At 32.8% G+C, this 23080-nt stretch overlaps 1 protein-coding gene across 7 annotated transcripts in view; it reads left to right on the top strand.

The window, feature by feature from the left end:
* PPP4R4 (protein phosphatase 4 regulatory subunit 4) overlaps positions 1-23080 on the top strand; it is a 114200-nt gene that overhangs the window by 52688 nt on the left and 38432 nt on the right. For all 7 annotated transcript variants that reach the window (XR_010342105.1, XR_010342106.1, XR_010342104.1 and 4 more), the window contains 11 exons: positions 1924-2030; positions 2820-2927; positions 5497-5618; positions 9060-9182; positions 10196-10365; positions 10709-10828; positions 13442-13519; positions 14397-14480; positions 15195-15377; positions 19050-19155; positions 20626-20773. Coding sequence is in view for 3 of the 7 variants with exons in the window: in XM_012458272.3 (XP_012313695.2) it covers positions 1924-2030; positions 2820-2927; positions 5497-5618; positions 9060-9182; positions 10196-10365; positions 10709-10828; positions 13442-13519; positions 14397-14480; positions 15195-15377; positions 19050-19155; positions 20626-20773 (1349 nt within the window). In the remaining 4 variants the exon portion in view is untranslated. The remainder of the gene's footprint in view (positions 1-1923; positions 2031-2819; positions 2928-5496; positions 5619-9059; positions 9183-10195; positions 10366-10708; positions 10829-13441; positions 13520-14396; positions 14481-15194; positions 15378-19049; positions 19156-20625; positions 20774-23080) is intronic.

The raw sequence follows: 23080 nt of genomic DNA on the forward strand, positions 1-23080 counted from the left end.
GAAAATTGTTTTTCATTTTGAATGTAACGTGCACGTTGTAGAAAATGTGAGTGACATAAAAAATAGAAGGAAGAGAAAAGAATTCATAGTTCTGTACTTGTCCACTTTTAAGATCCTAATGTATTTCCTTTCAGATATTTTTCCTATATATGGTTGTTGCTTGCCACACTGGTGATCATATTTAATTTATATATGGTTGTTTTTCACTTGCATTATTTTCCTATATTATTTTAAACTAGTTTCATAGTAGCTTGCAGAATATTTTACTTACTTGCTAAACATTTAAGCCTCTTTTCAAGCTTATATTTTACTATTGAATAGGGCATTAATCAACATTTCTGTAGAGTTCTTCCTGTTTTTCAGATAATATCTTTAATTGTAGCTTTCAAAAAGGAATTAATGGATCAGAGGGCATTAATATTCTTAAGCTTTCGACTAACAATATGTAAAGATCTCTTTTCCTGGACTTTTGTCAGCAATAATGTTTCTATTTCATTTAATGGGCCAAAATGGAATTACCTTTTAATTGGAATTTTTAAATTATTATGCTGTTGAATATTTTCTCATATTTTTATCAGTTTCTGTTTATTCCTTTGCAGTTGTTTGATCCTATCCTTTAATCACGATTTATATGTGCTATTTACCTATTATGATTGCCAATTCTTTGTTACACTTACAAATATTATTCCCAACTTGTTTGCCTATTAATTTGCAACATTGAACAGCATACCCTTCTCTAAAGGTTTTAAATAAATTAAAATGAGAGAAGAAGAAAAATAGAAAGGAAGTGTATCCTCTAATGAAAAGATGTTGTATTCTTTGAACATTATTCCTGTATATATATTTTTCCAAATATTGTGATTGAAAAAAAGTGTTATCAGCCAGTGAGATGTCCTCTACTGACTTCATTAAGTTTTTTGTCCTTTCTTTGTCTTCTTACAGTTTATGGTTCTATCACAATGCTTAAATACTGGCTTGAAAATGGGAAGATTTTCTAGTTACAAGGATGTTGCATACTTGATGCCAAACATCTAGATGATTATACATATTTAAATGTTGAACATAATATAGACATGTGACTTTTATATTTTTTGAAAAGCAATATGCTGTATAATGCAGTTTTTACTTTAGAATACCATATTATTTAACATGTGGTTTCAAAGATTTTAAATATGTAATTTATTCTAAACTTTTCACTTCTAAATTATCAATACATATTTAGTAATTTCAGCTACTTCTGAGAGGAAACAAGCCAGTTGACTATTTTATGAGTCATATAATTTTAGAAATTAAAGATATCTTATTAGGACATAGTCTAATTTCTATTTTAAATAGATGAGAAATTGGAGATTAGAAATAGCAAGATTATTTGAACGAACTAAAGAGCTGGGACTGTAATCTCAGGGTCTGATCTTCATTTTTACAGTCTGTCAGGCTGTTGGAGTATTTGAGTGCCCAGTATATACATAATGCAGGATCAGACTTGGCTTATTGTATTCAAATGACAGAATTATTTAATAGGATTTATTTGAAGCTATAATGTTTTTCATCCCATTAGGATAAATATAAAAATCTATATGAAATAAAAATACATTTCAAGGTATTCAGTCATTAATTTGCTTTTTTCTTTTTATAATACATATTTCAAAATTATAATTTTATCTGTGCATAGAGAGTATTGTAAAATCACCATAAACTTTAACTCAGTTTTTTTCTAATTGTTTTAATTACATAATTTGTCATTATATTTACCTTAATAACTCAGAAGACAAATAAGATGATCCAAGTTATTGAGTCTTAAACCTCAAATTATAATTCAGGTCCTTTAAAAACAGAACATTAAAATACTCTGAAGGAAATAGCTGACATGAGTGGCAAGAATGTATAAAATTTTGTGAATTTTTTTCTAAACTTTCTTTTCAGATTTTGAATCCACTTGTTTCCAAGGCACAACTTTCCCAAACAGTCCAGTCTCGTTTAGTTAGTTGTAAAATTTTAGGAAAATTGACCAACAAATTTGATGCCCACACGTGAGTATTTGTATGTAATTTTTGGTCTACTTTATTACATTGATTTAAAATGTATAATGACTGTTTAACAATATATTTGTGTTATTTCATACTGTCTACAAATTTAGTTATCTTAACTACATTATTTTAACTTTATAGAATTCTCATGACAGAATTTACTTTTTCAGAGGCCTTTCTTCTCAATCTCATGACTTTTCAAAATTGATGTTAACTTTTTTCCTACTTCCTTAGTCTTCCCTATCTCATACCAAGTGTAGTTTTGAGGAAAAAATGGCATTATCTTATTGACTTTTGAAATTGGCAAACAGCATAAAGATAGAATTTCTGCTTTTTTGCACTATTCTTATGAATTTGTTATTTTGAATAATTTAACTTATTTTGAGGTTTATGGAACATGTTTATAATTTATATGCTCCTTCTTGCCCACTTATTAAATACCAAATGGAAAGAATGGAATGTTGTATAATTGTAATAGAAGAGTAAAGGTGAAGAATATTTGGTTGATGGTTGCCAGACTCAGATATTCTACTGCTACAGCCTTTTATCTCAGCTATGGACATTTCAACCAATCCAAAGTTAACCATTATTTTAAAAATGCTCTGTGATATACATAATTTACAAGTGGCTAATAACATCCAAATTTAATAACATATGTAAAATAAATTGTAAATGATTATTTTTTTCTATTAAAGTACATTTGTTATTATTAAGGTAAGATTTTATTGATAATTGTTTGAGAATATTATTCTGAAATATTCATTTGCATGTTTCTTTTCTCCCCACTGTCAGCATTAAACGAGAAATACTTCCTCTGGTAAAATCACTCTGTCAAGATGTAGAATATGAAGTTCGATCTTGTATGTGTCGGCAATTAGAAAATATAGCTCAGGGCATTGGGTAGGTATACTTTGAACTCCTATGCCATTTCCATGAAAGCATGCCATTGAAAGGCTATATTTTATATGATCTTTAAAAATGATCATAACAAGTACATCTTCTACGTCTGGATTAAAAGAGATAAAGAGGAATGTGCTTGCATGGTGGTAGGCATTTGATTAGTGTTAATTTTTTTTCTTCTCACCTTGGTTGCTTAGTTATCATTCCAGACACCTAGATTCAGGAAAGAAAAGATATCCCAGTATAAACCATACTTGGAATATGATTGTAGCATTTCTTTTGACTGACAATTCTTTGACTATATTATTGGGTCATTTCAGATGGGATTGCAGTTATCTCTCTATATCCTTGGGGGATTGGTTCCAGGACCTCTTTTGGATACCAAAATCTGAGGATACTTAAGTCTCTGATATAAAAGAGTGTAGTTTTTCCATATGACTTGCTTATATCCTTCCACATGTTTAAAATCATCTCTAGACACTAATACCTAATACAATATAAATGCTATATAAATAGTTATGCTGTATTGTTTAGGGAATAATGACAAGAAAAAAATCTGTATGTTCAGTAAAGAAGAATTTTTTTTCTGAATCTTTTCTATTAATGATTTGTTAAATCCACAAATGTGGAACCTGCAGAAGTGGAGGGCCGACTACACTCTAATGGAAGCCTTTCTGTATCTCCTGTGCAGCTTGAGGCTTCCAGTGTTTGTTTTGTTGCTCTCCTTGCTCTATGGGTGCATGAAGCTCCAGGAGAGGCATAGCAGCCAATCTCCTCACCCATAAAAATTGATCTCATTTCAATCTTGTAAGTATGATATTAAAGGGAGTCTTATCTAAAAACTATCTTGGAAAATCTTTTCTTTTAAAAAGAAGATTCAAAATTGGTACAAAAACTATTGGAACCTCTCATTTTTAGCATAAGTTGCACTGATTTCATCTGGTTCTTTTTTTCACAAGCTAGGACAATCAGATTGTGGTCATTTGTACCTTTGTAAGTTTTTTAAAAATCTGGGCCAATATTTAAGGCTCTGAAAAGGCTCTAGAATGTCACACAGGGTATGGTAGAATGTCACACAGGCTATGGTAGATTGTCACACAGGGTATGGTGGTATAATCTGTCCTGTTCCCACTCTTGCTAAATAGTATTTAAGTGTTGTGTTGAAAGTTTAACACAATTAATGAAAGTTATTTGTTATGATTATTTTCATTTTTAATACCCAGAGATAATTAAGTTGAATTTGCATCACTATAACATGTTTTTGAAAAAAGAGAACTCTATTTAAAGATTGAATGAAAATAACTTTTACTATAGAGATGAAATTATTTATCTTAAACTATTTTATTTTGTTAATAAATTCAAGGATTTCAGGAGGTATACAAATATATTCTGAGCAAAATTTATATGAAATAAATTTTTATGACATTTGGGTATGTTCTGTCATATTTTACTTTCTTACCTCCTCTATCTGCATCCTGTGTTTGCTGAATGTTTGTGAACTACTGGTAATGTTAACATCTGTTATCTATATGATCTAGATCAATCTCTTAGAAACTTTTTTTTTTTTTGCTGTTCAATTGGTCAAGCCCTTGTCTTTGTGCTGTGCTGTCTAATATGGTAGCCTCTAGTCACAAGTGACTATTTAAGTTTAAAATAAGGAAAACTAAAGAAAATTAAATTTTTAGTTCCTCATTCATAATAAACTTATTTTTAAAAATGCTCAATAGCCACATGTGACTACCCTATTGAAGAGTCAGTGATAAACATTTCCATCATTGCAGAAAGTTTTACTTGACAGCATTGTCTTAGAGTGTTTGAGCTTTGCCCTGAATTTTTAAAAAGTTTTCTACAGCTCTTAATAACTTTCTTGGACTCTTATCAACATCTTCTGTCAATTATGATTGATGCCATTTTCCATCTTGTACCCAAGAAAGCTAACCACATAATAAGGCTCTTCTTTATCAGAGTGTTTGTCATTACAGTGACACCTTATTATGAGGAATAAGCAGAAACAAACTGTTGAATAATAACTATTTGTGATTGTATTATAAATATTATATACTCGCTAAAAGCATTTATATTGTGTTTCATTCTTTTAGGTATACCATCTAGAGTCATATATCATCATGTATATAGAAATTAGTTACTGTAATGTCATGCATTAGGTGAATGGAAAAATAATTTATACCCTGAAATATGGATAAAATTATATTATTTGGGTTTCTGCAGTTAGTACTGATAAGTTTTTCTAAGTAGTCCAGATAATTTGCTGAAGTTGCTTAAAATGGAAAACTATATTATAATTTATAAAGTTTAATATAAACTCCTAGTTATTAAGATCTCTGTAGGGGATAGTGGGATTGATTTAAATCATTATGAAGTTACTACTAATGTTTCTTATGTGTATGATATGCTTTCTCATTAAGACTGAAAGCTACTGGAGAGCAGGAACAGTGTCTTTATGATTTTTCGTATTTTCTGCAGCAAATAGCCCAGTCACTGGTTTTTAGGAAGTTCTTGCTACACATTTATTGATTTGATTTATTTTCTTTTATTGCTTATTGTGCAGGACAGAACTTACAAAAAGTGTGGTGCTCCCTGAATTAATAGAACTTTCTAGGGATGAAGGCAGCAGTGTACGACTTGCAGCTTTTGAAACTCTGGTTAATCTACTTGACATATTTGATACAGGTAAATCATGTAAATACATATTTGCTTCTGAAAACAGTGTTTTTCTATATGTTTTATATCACTAATAAGGAATAAAAGTCGATATAGAATTTATTACATTAAGTTTCATGTTAAGCTTCCCTTCCTCTCTCTCTTTTTATGATTCATTCTGTTTTGGTGTCTTCTTGGCTTTCACTTTTACTCTCATGGTGTCGTAGTCCATTTTGTGTTGCTATAACAGAATACTTGACACTGGGTAATTTATAAAGGAATTTATTTTGGCTCACATTTTTAAAAAAAATTTATTCTTTAAGTTCTGGGGTACATGTGCAGAACATGCAGGTTTGTTACATCGGTATACACGTGCCATGGAGGTTTGCTGCATCCATCACTCCATCATCTACATTAGTTATTTCTCCTAATGCTATCCCTCCCCAATCCCCCTACCCCCTGCTATGTCTCCCCTAGCCTCCCACTCCCAGTCAGGTCCTGGGGTGTGATGTTTCCCTCCGTATGTCCATGTGTTCTCATTGTTAAACACCCACTTATGAGTGAGAACATGTCCCTGCAAAGGACATGAACTCATCCTTTTTTAAGGCTGCATAGTATTCCATGGTGTATATGTGTCACATTTTCTTTATCCAGTCTATCACTGATGGACATTTGGGTTGGTTCCAAGTCTCTGCTGTTGTGAACAATGCCACAGTAAACATACATGTATATGTGTCTTTATAATAGAATGGTTTATAATCCTTTGAGTATATACCCAGTAATGGAATTGCTGAGTCAAATGATATTTCTATTTCTATATTCTTGAGGAATTGCCACACTGCCTTCCACAATGGTTGAACTAATTTACACTCTCACCAACAGTGTGAAAGTGTTTCTATTTCTCCACATCCTCTCCAGCATCTGTTGTCTCCAGATTTTTTAATGATCGCCGTTCTAACTGACGTGAGATGGTATCTCAATGTGGTTTTGATTTGCATTTCTCTAATGACCAGTGATGATGAGGTTTTTTTTTTCATATGTATGTTGGCTGCATAAATGTCTTCTTAGGCTGGGAAGTTCAAGATTAGGTGGCCCTATCTGTCCTGTTTCTGATGAGGGCCTCATGGTGCCTCATAATGAGGCAGAGAAATGGAAGGGGAAGCAGGCCTAAAAAAGGGAGAGGGGACAAAGGAGCCTTACCTACTTTATAATAACCTGCTCTCCAGAGAGCTAACCCAGTCCCACAAGAGCTAATCTAGTCCCTTGTGAAGGAGAGCTCACTTAATACCACAGAAACTTCATCAGTCAACCCATGAGGGTGGAGCCAGTGGGTGGACCCATGCGGCCCCACCTCTTAAAGATTCCGCCTTCCAATATTGTTGCACTGGGGCCAAGCCTTGACAGGCATTTTGGTGGGGACAGACCATATTAAAACCATACTACATGGCATACAGTGTTACATATTCCGTGTCTCTTTTCACCCATTAAAACTTAACTGACTTGTGTGTGTATAGGGTTAAGAATTTAGCATTATCTTTTTCACCTAATTGACATGAAGACAGATCCTGAGATATGGTCTACATGAGTTTCCTCTCCTTAATAACATTTTAATGCTAGAAATCTTATGGACATTGTGGGAGAAATTTGGGATGGGGTGTTTAAGTGGGAGAGGGTAAAGAGATATTCCTTACTGTTAATGCAAATCATGTCACAAAGAGAGTAGAGTAACTGCTCTACTCAATGTATGATTAGACTCTTGACTAATGCTGTCATTAGTTATCAGTAAACATTAACCCTTTTGAGAAAGTGAAATTTGGAGGGGTAATGTCAAGTACTTAGGTGCAGAATTCTATTGTGTAATCGTAGTATTACATTTACTTGGATTATCAACATTTTATCTGAACTCTAGGAAGCCTCTTAAAGATTATTGCAATGTGGACAATAATTGTGTTTGGATTTTGGAGAACAGTCATTTAGACAATATGACAAACCAGAGGAGTAAAACTGCAATACATGATAAGTGAATGAATAAATCTTTTTTCCTCTAATAATGGGGCATCCCCAATCTCCAAACTAGAACCTTGCCATCATCTTTGATCTTTTCCCTTCTACTGCCCATTTATCACACAGCTGGATCTCACCTGTGTTTGGGGCTTCATTTCCTACCATTCTTTCCCACTCCTCTTGTGTCTGATGCTTCAGTCCCAGTTGCTTAGCATACCAGATTCTTTCACACCTCTAGTCTTTTCTCATACTTTTTCTCTCTATTCTTTCCTTCCCTCTATTTTTCTCCTAGCCATCTTCTGCTCCCTTAGATCCCAGTTCAAATACAGTTTCTTCCCTGACATTTTTCTAAATCTCTTACACCAGGGATTGGCAAACTATGGCCTTTAGACCAAATCTGGCCTGCTCCTTGTTTTTTTTGAATAAAGTTTATTGGAACAGAGCCATACTTATTTGTTCACATATTGTCTGTGGCTGTTTTTATGATACGAGAACAGAGCTAAGTAGTTGGGACAGAGCCTGCAAAACCTAGAACAAATATAAAAAAAGTTTATAGATCCCTGCCTTATACCAACTGTTAAGACAGTGATCATATCGTCTTATATTTTTTTGTGTTTGGCTTTTTTGCTGGTTTACATTTCTCAAAATCAGAGATCATTTATTATTCATATTTCTGCTCCTACTTAGTAACAGTGCTTGTTCTGTAAGAAATACAATGTGTTGAATGAATGTCATTTAACAAAAATAGTAGATAGGTACTGAAATGTAATGATAAAAGTAATAGTAGTAATAATACTCATAAGCCTGTTACAGCATTTTACTTGTATTTCCAGACAGTAAGTGATTCATTTCTGAAATTTAAGAAAACTGTGAGAAATTTGGAGAGTATTTAGAATTGAAACTTAAATGTTGCCAATATGTCAGATACTTGTGACCTAAGCAGATATATTCAAAGGATCAATTAACTTTTTAAAGAAGAGTCAGCTAAGAAGTAAAAGTGATGAAATTCAATATATAGAACATATTAATGTAGTTTTAGTAAAAAATGAAATGATAAAATGGGCTGCATCATCGTCTGTGATGTATGTAAAAGAGAATAAGAAAAGTTTTCTTTGCTTACTATTTATTTATGCTAATGGTGTTAGAATTCTTTTAGTTATTCAGACTCAAATCCTCAATCATCTTAGCTTTTTAATTCATAATCACTCTTTCTTTTCTGTTCCCAATGGCCTGCAGTATGAAGTCCAAACCCCTTAACCTGACATTAAAGTTTTCGATCATTTCAAGCTTCCTCTTAACCCTTTTTCACCACCCACCTCCATCATCATTGCTTTCAGGTATTTTCTATTACTATGAACTAGGCTAACATAGTAATTTTTCTTTCTGGAATATGTGTGTATATTAGTTTCCACATGTGCAATGTGGGCATCTGAATTAAAGTATGTATTATTTTGTTTTGTTTTCCAGATGACAGAAGTCAAACTATACTTCCATTAGTGAAATCATTTTGTGAAAAATCTTTCAAAGCAGATGAATCAATTCTTATTTCTTTATCTTTCCATTTAGGAAAACTATGTCATGGATTATATGGTATGATATATTCTAAGAATTTCAAGACTAGATAAATTTTCCCTTTTTTTCTATCTTAGTCATTAAACTTTGGCTCTTAATTTAATTGTAAAGCCTACCTTTTAAGTATATAAAAATCTTATGAGATCTTAGAATTTTGATAGCATCATTTAGAACACATTTAGGAATGACTTTTTCACCAATAGAACCTATTTGAAAAAACAATGACAATAAAGTAAGCATAGCTCATTAAATATCTGAATACTTAAATATGATTTGGTATGTGATAATAGAAGCTCAGGCTTATTAACTATTGGTACATAGTAAGTATATACTTATTAATCATTTATTGAATACTTTATATCATGTGAGAAGCTCAGTTTGGGATGTGGAATAATACCATTACTCTTGGCATTTTGAACTCATTACTTAGTTCTTAGCTTATTATATCAATGTGAGATAGACTGTGTAATAATGAACTCATAATATATTATCAGTTTCTACCTTCTTGAGATAGTTAATGACTGTGGAACCATTCCATTGATTAAATACATTTTGAGTTTACTTTGCTGTCTTTGAGATTAAATTTTTAAGCTCCTTTCCTGCAAAGAGAGAGAGAGAAACACACACACACACACACACACACACACACATCCCTTTTCTGCCAGCAATTGTAATACATTTATTGTAAGAAAATGGCAGTTATATAAATAGCCACAATATTGTTATTATTAGTGACTTTTTAGTGGCCTACAGTATGGTACATGCTGCAGCAATTAATGCAGGCATAGTTCCTGCATTATATAAGTTATGCTTTTGAAATTAAAATATTACTAGAATTAACATGAGGTAAAATAATGTGATCTGTTAGATTCCTAACGGTTACTCTTTTCATGTTTCTTTTATTTATGAACTATCTGCAACCACTTATTTAAGTATTTTGCTCCAATTATATTTTATTGTACTTTGATTTTCCCTTTTAAAATTTTGTTTTTAATTGAAATGTTGAGCATAGGTTTTTAAATTTGTTTTAGGAATTTTTACTCCAGATCAGCACTTGAGATTTTTGGAATTTTATAAGAAACTTTGTACATTGGGTTTGCAACAAGAAAATGGACACAGTGAGAACCAGATTCCATCCCAAATCCTAGAGCAGGAGAAGAAATATATTTCAGTACGGAAGAACTGTGCTTATAACTTTCCGGTAATAAATAAATATTTATATTTATTGAGGATTTTTATTATAACTTTAAAATATGTGAATGGATGTCAAAATATTGTCATATTTGATACTTGCTGCTTAGCATTATGTCTAATACATACAGAGCATTACAACATAGTACACACAGGTTAAATATTTGTGAAATTTATATCTTTGTGGACAAATCAGAATGATATACACATATTTGGATCTTCCAAATATGGTTTCTAATTAAATTACAATTCAGAGAACATAATTTCAATTTAAGTGAAACAATTATAATATTAGGTATTGATGCATGTTTTTCTTTCCTTCCCACTCATCTCCTCCCTTCCACCTCCACCAGGCCATGATTGTTTTTGTTGATCCTAAAAACTTCCACTTGGAACTCTATTCTACATTCTTCTGCCTTTGTCATGACCCTGAAGTACCAGTCAGATACACTATTGCTATTTGCTTTTATGAAGTAAGTCTGAAGACTTGATATCACTTTACATTTGTTGTTAATTCTACCTATGTATTAGATGATTTTTTTGATATTTTGTACACTTGTGCTTATAGACTATAAGATATAGACTGCATATCTCTTTTATGTTCTCGTCTTAAATCTTGTTTAAAAATTTCCATAATTCTTTTTTAGTGTGTTTACAGACTCCATTTCCATAAATACATTATATTTGTGTATTCTTTTATGAATCCATTTATTCACCATATCTATACCAAGTACTTTACTTTAAGCCAGACATTTTGGTAGATATGGGTGATGCAAATTTTGAAGTAAAAGCAGTTTTCATATGCTTTATAATATGTTTGCAGTTAACTTTGCACCTAAACTTAAGCACTTGAGAACCAATAGAAAGTTGAGACACATTAATTATTTTTTACTACAAATGGATGGTGTTTCATGAGCGTGGCTTTCATATTCTGATATTATGACTCTCCACAAAGTAAGAGCAAAAGTAAATTTAAACTTTTATGATGAATGTAACTAACATTTTAATCCTTGAAGTTGAAATTTGGGGCATGTTGAATGATAGCAAGAAGTGAACCTAAGCCATGGTTGCAGTAAATATGGGTAAGCTATAACTTTCTTTCTTTCTTTTTTTTTTTGAGACGGAGTTTCGCTCTTGTTACCCAGGCTGAAGTGCAATGGCGCGATCTCGGCTCACTGCAACCTCCGCCTCCTGGGTTCAAGCAATTCTCCTGCCTTAACCTCCTGAGTAGCTGGGACTACAGGCATGCGCCACCATGCCCAGCTAATTTTTGTATTTTTAGTAGAGACGGGGTTTCACCATGTTGACCAGGATGGTCTCGATCTCTTGACCTCGTGATCTACCCGCCTCGGCCTCCCAAAGTGCTGGGATTATAGGCATGAGCCACCGTGCCCGGCCCAACTTTCAACTTCTAAACTGACACATTAAAAACCTCTGGATAAGTGGTATATTAAGATATTTCCTTTCTTTATTAAGTGGTATAATAAGTTCTTATTCTTAGTGAGAATATTTCACCTCCTTCCTTGCACTGTGTTCCTGTGTCAGAACACTTTGATTAGCTGCAACTGTGCAGGATATCTATCCATAGCATCATTACAAATGTTGCTTAGATTACTTTTTGGCTATTGGGTGATAGTTTTCCTTTTTAAAAAGAACACTTTTTCTGGTATGAATGAAAAATATATGCATTGTACAAAATCTTGGACATCTTCCCTTTAAAGTATAATTAGTTAAAATAATTTCAGTGCTGTACAATTATATCATCTTTGTAAAATATACCTGTAGAACACTGCTTTTGGAGGAGAGGGGAGAGGGCAGAGAGCACTGGTCAGCTGAGCAGAATATTCACCTCCAGGATGCATTAAATGATCATTAGGCTTGGTTACCATGTCCACATGTACTTGTTAGATCATTGGTCTCCAGAGAGGGTTGTACAAGATTGGAGTCTGAGAATGCAGTATTTATACAGTTTTAGTCTATTTATGTTTGTTTTTCTCATCACTTTAATATTTAATTTTATTTATGTTTTATAGTGGACATGATATAGCACCATATAATTAAACATGGAAATATACATGTGTATACAAAATGTTTCACTGGTGGAAATGAGTTTAATAATTATTGATTGGGTGGCTAGTTTCCATACTCTACAACAATCATACCATCTAGGTAGGGTAAGAATGATGTGCCCCTCCATGAAATGAAGGGCTAGTGTAAGTTTTTTTTTTTTAAGTAATGAAAATCCACTGGCGGATTTAAAATATTCTAACAATGTTAATGCTAGATTCTGATAATTGCTTTACTATATTCTTTGTTCTTGTTTTTCAGAATAATAATATTTTGGAAATATTTTCAAGTCAAAGACAATCCTGTTAGAGCAAAAAATTTTAAAGCCCTTTCTTTATCCAGGGACCATTTTTTTTTTTTCAAATAAAACGTTACTCAAGCCGAGTATGTTTTAAAAAGAATAAGGTGAAGTAGAAACTGGTAAATCCAACATTGTGAGCTCTGAGTTTATCTCGAGAAAAAAAAATACTGTCTACAAGGGGAACTGTACTATTCTGGACTCTCCTGACTCCTCTCATGCTGATTAAAGTATTTGATGGGGAAAAGGAAAGTTGGTTTGCTTTCTTAGGAGTTACTGCTACCCCAATATCACTGTAGGCCTTCAGTATGAAGTTACTCTCTGGGAAGTTCTGAACTGGTGTGGATACTTGTATGCCTAGGATATCCTTTAAGACCCTGTTGGCTGCTCTAAGACTTTAAAATGTGAACTAGAGGCCCCTGTGGGTTTGCTATTACTGTTGATGTGAAAGTTATGACTCTGGTAAATCTCATTCTTTTGTATTTCCTCACCCCTGTGTGTGCTCATATGTCCACACACTTCAGTATGTTACGAGGCAGACTAGAAAGCTGGTTATATTTGCACCACTAATTTTTATAGAAACTGATTTTATATTTGTGTTATAACATGGCTTTATTTTAGAAGGAATATATAACAAGGATGTATTTTTTAAAAAATTACTATTGTAACCTCTATCTGTGTAGTGGTCTCAAATCTGAGAGACTTTATTGCTATATTTTAGGTGTCTAAACTTCTGAATTCTGGAGTATATTTAATACATAAAGAACTAATAACATTATTACAAGATGAATCACTGGAGGTAATATTTTCTTACTCTTTGGTTTTTAATTCTTTTATGTTTGGTCCAAATATACCGATGCCTTTTCTTCCCTACTTCTTGGAATTGTGTGAACCCTTTCAGCTAACTAGCCCCAGAAGCTTCAAATTGATGTACCACTGTGTCATAAACTGGATATTGGAAAGATCTTTAAAAAAATTAGGTTTAAAATATATTCAGTTTTAAAACTTAGTGTATATATATATTTATTAAGAAGAGTTTAGGAAGTGCCAAAAAAAAAAAACAGACAAAAGAATACCTTTAATTCCAATTACTGTTACTATTGTTTTTTTTCTTTTTTTATATGAATCTTCTTTTCTATATGAAGGTTTTTATTTTACTCAATCGTAATCATATATTGCATTTTAATAACTTTTTTTCTCTTGCCATTGTTTGGGTAGTATTTTACTCCTTAGTATGTACTTATGAAGACTTTGAAATACTTTATTTTGATGCTGTATTTAGATAGTCCCTTCAACTAAATGACTGTTAATTTGCCAAAGCTCAACTCATGAATATTTTGATATCATTGTGAATATTATCTGATTTAAACCACCTGTCAAAAGTTTGGAGACAGTTTTTGAACATGTTAGTTTTGTAGAAGCAGCTATCTCAGATTTAGACTATCTGAACAATGTCAAGTGGCAGGTACACTAATCTCTTTTCAAAGGTTGGCCAAGGCAGTTGATCATGTTTCTAAGACTTTTCAGCACAAAGATGGCAGAGTAAGAAAATAGAAATCCCCAAAATGTTTGGGAAAAAACCCCACTATTACTGTATAGAAATTGACATGTGGAATTAGCTAATCTAGAAAAAACATAGTAATCACTGTAACAGTAATCAATATCTCTGTTAAAAGGTACTAGACGCTCTTATAGATCATCTTCCAGAAATCTTGGAACTTATGTCTACTGGTGGAGAAAGCAGTGTTCAAGAAAATAAGGTAAATTTCATCTTTCAGAAACATTCTAAGCTTTGTAAATATTATCCTACTCTACAGAATGTTGTGAGACGTCAATGAAGGAATGTTTGGAAAACATGTAAAGTAGTGCACGCCACATAGCAGTTGGTCAGTAAAAGCCTGTTAGAGTTTGAACAGCTTGAATTTCGTTTATCTTTCTTACATTAATAATTTAAAATTACCGTGATTGTTATTTATTGTATTTGGAGTTTATGTTTGTATTTGGAGTTTATGTTTATATTTTCATTTTTCATTAGTATTAATGATTATTCCAAGAATAGCAAATAGTGAGGACAAAAGGGTAGAAATTTATTCTTTATTATTATTTTTTAAGCCTCTGTGTAACCTAAGAAAAGTGTAGGAGTTTAGGAGGTCAAAGCCTGTTGACAGTAATAATATGTAATACATTGTACTGTAGTTAGAAGAATTGCTATAATCTGACAGGAAGAATGAATTGTAGTTTTTATTTCAAAATTTGGTTCCCAGGAATCATATATTTTACTTAAGTATTTCTTTTAAAAGCATTTGATTTAGTCAGATAATTTTCTCCTTGTGACAGTTAAGATGTCTCCTAAACTCTGAAATGAGCAGGCATATTCCCCTCCCCAATGTATTATAAGACTGAATAATTTTACTGAGTGCTGCAATTTATTTATTTATGTGTAATTGATTCTTTTGATGCGTTTCATTTTTCAGTTATCTTCTTTGCCTGACTTGATTCCAGCACTCACAACTGCTGAACAGCGAGCTGCAGCCTCTTTAAAATGGAGAACTCATGAAAAGCTACTTCAGAAATATGCCTGCCTGCCACATGTCATATCAAGTGATCAGATTTATTATCGTTTCTTACAAAGAATGTTCACAATCATGATGACAAATGTGAGCTCAGTACCTTTCATCTTATTCTTTTGAACTCATGGTTGATTCTGGAATTACCACTTTCTTCATATTTTCAAAATAGTGGAACAAACTCAGTTCATTCCATTCTTCCTAGGAGGATGTCACCTTCCCAGGTCCAGAGGAGGGACTTCAGGTTTCCCTTTGCTACCCAACTAGGTCTCCCTCTGAGAATCTTTTCTTGAGCTGGAGAGAGGAATGACCAGGTGGCACTTTCAACTACCCTTTGTTGATATACTGCCAAGAACAGTGTAGACTTACTTCAAACTTGAAATAGTTCTTAAGAGGGTTGTTGACGAGACTTAGTGACTTTAACTGCAAAGGGCCTTCTGTTCAGATGTACACCTCTGATGTTACCTACAATCTTAGTGTCTGACCCCAGCTATCTGTTTTGCCAAGGCACTCCTTAAGCTTCCTAGTATTAGTTTGGTTACTTTTATAGTAACTAAAGTGTGGCTGTGGAACAGAGAAAGCTTATTATACATATACACGGATGCACTACTATTGATAACCTTATAATTAGAGTTAACAGAAAAAAAAAGACTCCTCCCTTAAAACAAGGTGGTAGTCAAGCCTCCTCACAAAGTTAGTTGTCTACTTTTTTTCCACAGAAATTTATGGGGGGATTATTTAACTCATAATTTACATTTAATATGCATTTAATTTGCATTTAATATGAGATCCTATTGCCATTTTTTGAAATATGGAAACATTCCATGGTTCAGCGATCTGGGCACGGAAGGCTTGGGACAAGCCCAGCTGGTCAGGCCTGCCCCTGGGCCAGATGCCAGATTGGGGGAGTACAAGCTGGGTGAGCCCCACACTCATCTACTGGGCGCACCTACCTGGTTGTATACCAGTGGTACCACTTCCCTGCTCTGCCCTGACTTGCCCTGCCCAGGGATCTTCTACCCTTGACCCACTGCACTGCCAGACTACCAGCAGACATACCCTGCAACCTGTTCTGAGCTGTAATCAGTCCTACTGAAACTATTCAAAAAAATTGAGGAGGAGGGGTTCCTGTTTAATTCTATAAAACCATCATCACCCTGATACCAAAATCTGGCAAAAAAAGAAAACTACAAGTCAGTATTCCCGATGAACATTGACATAAAAATCCTAAAGAAAATACTAGCAAACCAAATCCTCTAGCACATCAAAATGTTAATTCATCAGTCAAGTGTACTTCATTCCTGCAATGCAAGGTTAGTTCAATGTAAGCAAATAAATAAATGTTATTCACCACATAAACAGGATTAAAAGCAAAAATTATATGGTCATTTCAATAGTTGCAGAAAAGGCTTTTGATAAAGTCCAACATCTCTTTGTGTTAAAAACCTTCAACAAAGAAGGCATTGAAGGAACATACCTCAAAATAATAAGAGCCATCTATGACATACCCACAACCAATATCATACTGATTGGGCAAAAGCTGGAAGCCATCCTCTTGAGAACTGGAACACGACAAGGATGCCCACTCACACCACTCCTATTAAATATAGTACCAGAAGTCGTAGCCAGAGCAGTCAGCCAAAAGAAAGAAATTAAAGGCATCCAGATGGGAAAAGAGGAAGTCAAATGATCACTTTTTGCTGATGATATGATTCTATACCTAGAAAACCCTAAGGATCATGTCAAAAGGCTCCTAGACCTGATAAACCACTTCAGTAAAGTTTCAGGTTACAAAACCAATGTACAAAAATCAATAGCATTTCTATACACCGGTAATGTTCAAGCTTCAAGCTGTGAGCCGAATCAAGAATGCAATCCCAATTATAATAGCCACACAAAAAAACATCCAGTAACACATCTAACCAAGGAGGTGAAAGATCTCTACAAGGGGAACTATAAAGCACTGCTGAAAGAAATCATAGATGCCATAAACAAATGGAAAAACATTCTGTGCTTATGGATTGCAAGAATCAATATTGTTGAAATGGCCATCTTGCCCAAAGCAATTACAGATTCAACACATTTATATCAAACTACCAATGTAATTTTTCACAGAATTAGAAAAATTATTTTAAAATTTATATAGGACCAAAAAAGAGCCTGAATAGCCAGCTCAGTCTTCAGCTGCTACTTCAGCCCTCTGAATACCCAGTTTTTCTTTCAACCTTTTACGTATTAGTTTTAGAGTCTATTGATTATCCTTGCTTGAATCAGTGATTTCGTTATAACTTGCAAAATAATTTTAAAATTCCATCATTTCTTACGCATTTTTGATGGTGGCATTCTGTGAAGAAGTACATTCCTTTGTCCACATTGGTTATTTGATGACCTTGAGCTACATTTACTAATGTAAAGACAGGATGAATTCTTAATATTTTTCCTCTAATTATCAATTTTCAGAGCTAGGATTTGGTGCAGTAGCTATTTTTAATGGTGACAAGTGTACTTTGTTTTTAATTTTGACTCTTTTTTAGATAAAATAATGTTATTGCAGTTATTTTTTGTGCACAAATTGTCACAACTTCTTCAAGCTGGCTCTTATGTGCTTTTGACCTGATTACACTTATCTTTGACTTTGGGCCCAAAAGAATACCTTATGGCATAAACTATAATAATCTATTTTATATGAGATACAAAATGTACATATTTTCATATAACTAGTATATAAGTATTTGAAATTTTATCAGTAAATACAAAATGAAAGAAAAGAATAACATGCTTTTATTTTGTTTACCATTTATCAAAAATTCATTTTCCTTAAGTCCAGTCATGTTTCTGCTTACGTATATTTCTTAAATTTTCTAAATCATAGGATATACCCTCTTTTTACATTCAACAGATTAAAAACCCCTCTCAAATTGTACCAGATAGAATGTGAATAGCTTGTATAAAATATGAGAGGAGATAGCAGGTAACACTGTCTCAGCAATGTAGTTTCATTCTATTTGAATTTCGAGGATTCCCACTATAATATTTGGGATCTTCAGTAATTCAACATTATATTTGTATGCAAGTCAAGATAATGAACATGAATTTATACTGGACACAATATACCTGGTTAAGAGATTTTTCTCTAACGTATGGTTTGAACCCAAACCCAGGAAAGATAAATGGCTGTATTTATTTAAATTAAGGTTCTGCTTAGCGGTGTGACAAATTCAAAGGACAAAGGCACTGGAAATACTGTTAAGAATGATTGACATGGTGTTTTTTGGATTCTAAACTTCATCTGTATCATGAAGAGCTAGAATTAAGCCAGAAGGATTGAAGAGCATACCTGATCATGGGATCCCTAAATTTATATTTTAGTAGTGGCATATTTTTGGTGATGTACCTGACACATGGCATGTTATAGCAAATGTTTGTCAGATGAATGAATGACAAAGTCCAGGGAACAGCTAAAAGAATAGGTGACAGGGATGTATTTGATCATTTAAGATGAGATGGCAAGGAAATGAGCGTCAAATCTGGATGATTTGAACATGACTATGCCAAATTAACTTTGTAATATAATTATTAGTTGATTTGCCTGGTGCTTAACATTAATTTATGAAGATACTTCCAGAAGGATAGAAGTTCAGTGAGTTGAGAGGCAGTGAACACTTCATTTTCTTTTAGTCAATAACTTAAAATTGATTTGGTGGGGCCAAATTATCTAGAATAGAATTAGCCTAGTGTAACTATCTTATTTATTTCTTCAAGAATGTCTTACCTGTCCAAAAGGCAGCCTCACGAACTCTATGCATTTTTCTGCGTTATAATCGAAAACAAGAACAGAGACATGAGGTCATTCAAAAATTAATTGAACGTAAGTAAACATTATCTACTATTTTGAAAAAGGAAAGTAAACAAACTAGTTGGCTTTAGTTATATTTGACTTATGTATCATTTTGCTGTGAATAATTAGGTTAATATTGGGTTTTATAAGTTGATTTTTATTTTTTGGAAGTCCTTATGACAAGATTAGATCTATGATGAATGAAAGTAATAATTACTCTGTTTTCTTTTGTGAATTTCTACACTTTAGAAATTAAAATATGTTTACTTATATTGAAAGCCCAGTTTCTACTCTGATGAAATAACATTTGGAACTAAAATATAAATAGAATATCCATGAATCTAATCATTTATTTTATGATCCTATTTCAATATTAACATAATTAACAGAATCTGGGATTTTTCCTTGAATAGAGTTGATAGTATATTTGAATATGAATTTGATGAGCCTAGTTGGTTTATAATGCCTTAAGAAACTAAGTCAGTTTACAAATGCAAATTTATTTTGATTTGGTAAGAGCTAAAATCAAGGCAGAACCCTTTGGTTTATAGTATTGATTCTAGAAATAGTTGCACACACCCATATATACTTAGTAAGTTTGTTAATTATTGTATATTTGCTTTGCCCATAATGTCTTAATGTTTTTACTAATCTATATTATCCAGCATAGGCAGGTAATGGGATTGTCTAGCTATTGGAGTTTACCATTTTAAGTGTGGATCACTACTTTTCAAAAAATTAGAGTACTTTTATAAAATTCCATTTAAGAAAAAGTATGCTCAGCATACTTTAATCTTTCTTTTTATAGTCTTATTTTAATTCAGTTTTCAGTGGTAAGACCTCATGTTTAGAATGTTTTATTTTGAAAGAAGATTCAGTTCGATTTTAAATATTAAGAGTTTTATTTTTGAACATTTATGGTAAAAAGAAAATTAACGTTTTTAATATTGATCTGAATTATTATCAATAATACTGTTTACATATGACTGTATCTAGCATTTTTAAGGAAACAAAGGGAAGAAAACAGTTAATTTGATTAATAAAACACTTTGAAGTTATACAGAGCTGTGTTTGAATTCTAGCTCTGCACCTGCCAGCTGTATGACTTTAAACTCACTAAATCTCAGTATCCTTATCTTTAGGAGGAAGAAGTATGTGCATCTCTTTGGGCTGCTTTTCAGGGTTAAATGAAATAATATGTGTAAAGTACTTAGCACATAGTGGGTGATAAAAAGTAGTAAATGTAGCCATTCCATAGTTAATAAATGCTTATGAAATTGAATGAAATGTTTGACAAAACTTTTTTTATGGTTTTTGAGGTGTCAATTTGGGGATTTACAAATCTGAGGTATATAATAATGATTTTTTTCCTCTTATCTCTTGTACTTGCTAGCCAAATTGTGAGTATGAAGAAACTTGTTATGAATTTTGTGTGTCTAATTTTGTCACATTAATTTCATGTAGGAAAAATTAACTTAAGATGATTTTTGTTGTTTCTAGAATTGGGCCAAGGAAAAAGTTATTGGAATAGACTTCGATTTTTGGATACTTGTGAATTTATTATAGAGATATTTTCCAAATCGTTTTTCTGTAAATATTTCTTTCTACCTGCTATTGAACTGACACATGATCCAGTAGCAAATGTGAGGTATGTTATCAATCAATGAAAAAATTTGAAAACATTGTATTTATTTTTATCTACTGTAGTGAACATATGCAAAATCTTTTTCTTAGCCAATTAAAAATTTAAGTGAAGAATTTACACATGCTTTGAAATTGTTAGTATTCATAATTGATGGGTATCAGTAAGACTTGGAAGCACACTCTTTCAACACTGTGTCAGATCTTTTGTTTTACTGGGTTGAGAGCAGTAAGTCAAAGCCAGATTGGTAATCTTCTTTGGCTGTTTAGGTATACACATTGCAATGATTAGAAGGTCGAGTAGATATTATTAATCATTAAAACTAAAGAAAAGTTGGTCAGTGGCCTTGTCACTTCAAAGTTGGCTTGATGAGCATCTGTCAGTTTTTAGAGGCCCATTTATTCAAAGAAGTAGTACTGCTTCGAAGTCTTCATCTTGTCTTCTATGTTTAGCTGCCTTACATTTTTGAAATCCACTGAAATGTTAATTGTATTTGATTAACTGTTGAGTTGGATGGACAGACCTGAAAATGGCTTGCCTGGAAATGCAAAAAAAGAATAAATATATTTTGTCCTTTTTCTCCCCAAATGAGCACATCTTCCTTTTTTTTATTGTGGTAAAATATATAATATAAAATTTACTATTTTAACCATATAGTTCAGTGACATTAAAGTAAATGCACATTATTACTTAAGAGCTATTTTTGTACATTTGATAATGGAATGAAAAGAATTTAAAATCCTCAATCATTAGATTGCTGTGTTCTAAGTCCTGTGTCTCCATTTTGAACTTGAACTCAGATATGTAGGAAAGAGAGATAACAGACTCAGTTGGCCAAAGGCTTTCCTGAACAAACTCTAGATCTCCCTTCTGAATTTTCATATACTAGGGGCACTTAGTTTTATGCACCTCTTTTATAAACAACTGATGTGAATTTTAGGCAATATGTAAAAACATCAAAACTTTTTAGTAGGAGGAGTTGGTGAGATAATAAGCTAGCTAAGATTAATAGCCTTGGTGTTGAGGTATGTACAAAAATGAATTGTCAAAAGATACTGAAAAGTTCAACCTAAGAATTTTATGTGCATTTTTAATAGGAACAAATATAGAAGTTTTTGTTTTGTATTTTAAATGCAAGAATATATAGAAAACACAACTGCATTGACTTTAGTTTTTTGTGCATATTTCTCGTGCTTTATAAATGAGAGGTGACGTATTACTGACATTCAAAACAGCATGGTACTGGTACCAAAACAGAGATATAGACCAATGGAACAGAACAGAGGCCTCAGAAGTAACGCCCCACATCTACAACCATCTGATCTTTGACAAACCTGACAAAAACAAGCAATGGAGAAAGGATTCGCTATTTAATAAATGGTGTTGGGAAAACTGGCTAGCCATATGCAGAAAACTGAAACTAGATCCCTTCCTTATGTCTTATACAAAAATTAACTCCAGATGAATTAAAGATTTAAACATAAGACCTAACCACATAAAAACTCTAGAAGAAAACCTAGGCAATATCATTCAGGACATAGGCATAGGCAAGGACTTCATGATTAAAACACCAAAAGCAATGGCAACAAAAGCCAAAATAGACAAATAGGATCTAATTAAACTTAAGAGCTTCTGCACAGCAAAAGAAACTATCATTAGATTGAACTGGCAACCAACAGAATGGAAAAAAATTTTTGCAATCTATCCATCTGACAAAGGGCTAATAACCAGAATCTACAAAGAACTTAAAGAAATTTACAAGAAAAAAACAACCCATCAAAAAGTGGGTGAGAGATATGAACAGACACTTCAAAAGAAGACATTTATGCAGCCAACAGACATATGAAAAAAAACTCATCATCACTGGTCATTAGAGAAATGCAAATCAAAACCACAATGAGATACCATCTCACACCAGTTAGAATGGTAATCATTAAAAATCAGGGAACAGCAGATGCTGGAGAGGGTGTGAAGAAATAGAAATGCTTTTACACTGTGGGGGTAGTGTAAGTTAGTTGAACCGTTGTGGAAGACAGTGTGGCGATTCCTCAAGGATTTAGAAATAGAAATGCCATTTGACCTAGCAATCCCATTACTGGGTATATAGCCAAAGGATTATAAACCATTGTATTATAAAGACACATGCACATGTATGTTTATTGCAGCACTGTTTACAATAGCAAAGATTTGGAACCAACCCAAATGCCCATTAATGATAGACTGGATAAAGAAAATGTGGCACATATACATCATGGAATACTATGCAGCCATAAAAAAGGATGAGTTCATGTCCTTTGCAGGGACACGGATGAA

Source organism: Aotus nancymaae, unplaced genomic scaffold (assembly GCF_030222135.1).
Source record: "Aotus nancymaae isolate 86718 unplaced genomic scaffold, 86718_ANA_hifiasm-v0.15.2.pri h1tg000011l, whole genome shotgun sequence".
Lineage (NCBI taxonomy): Eukaryota > Metazoa > Chordata > Mammalia > Primates > Aotidae > Aotus > Aotus nancymaae.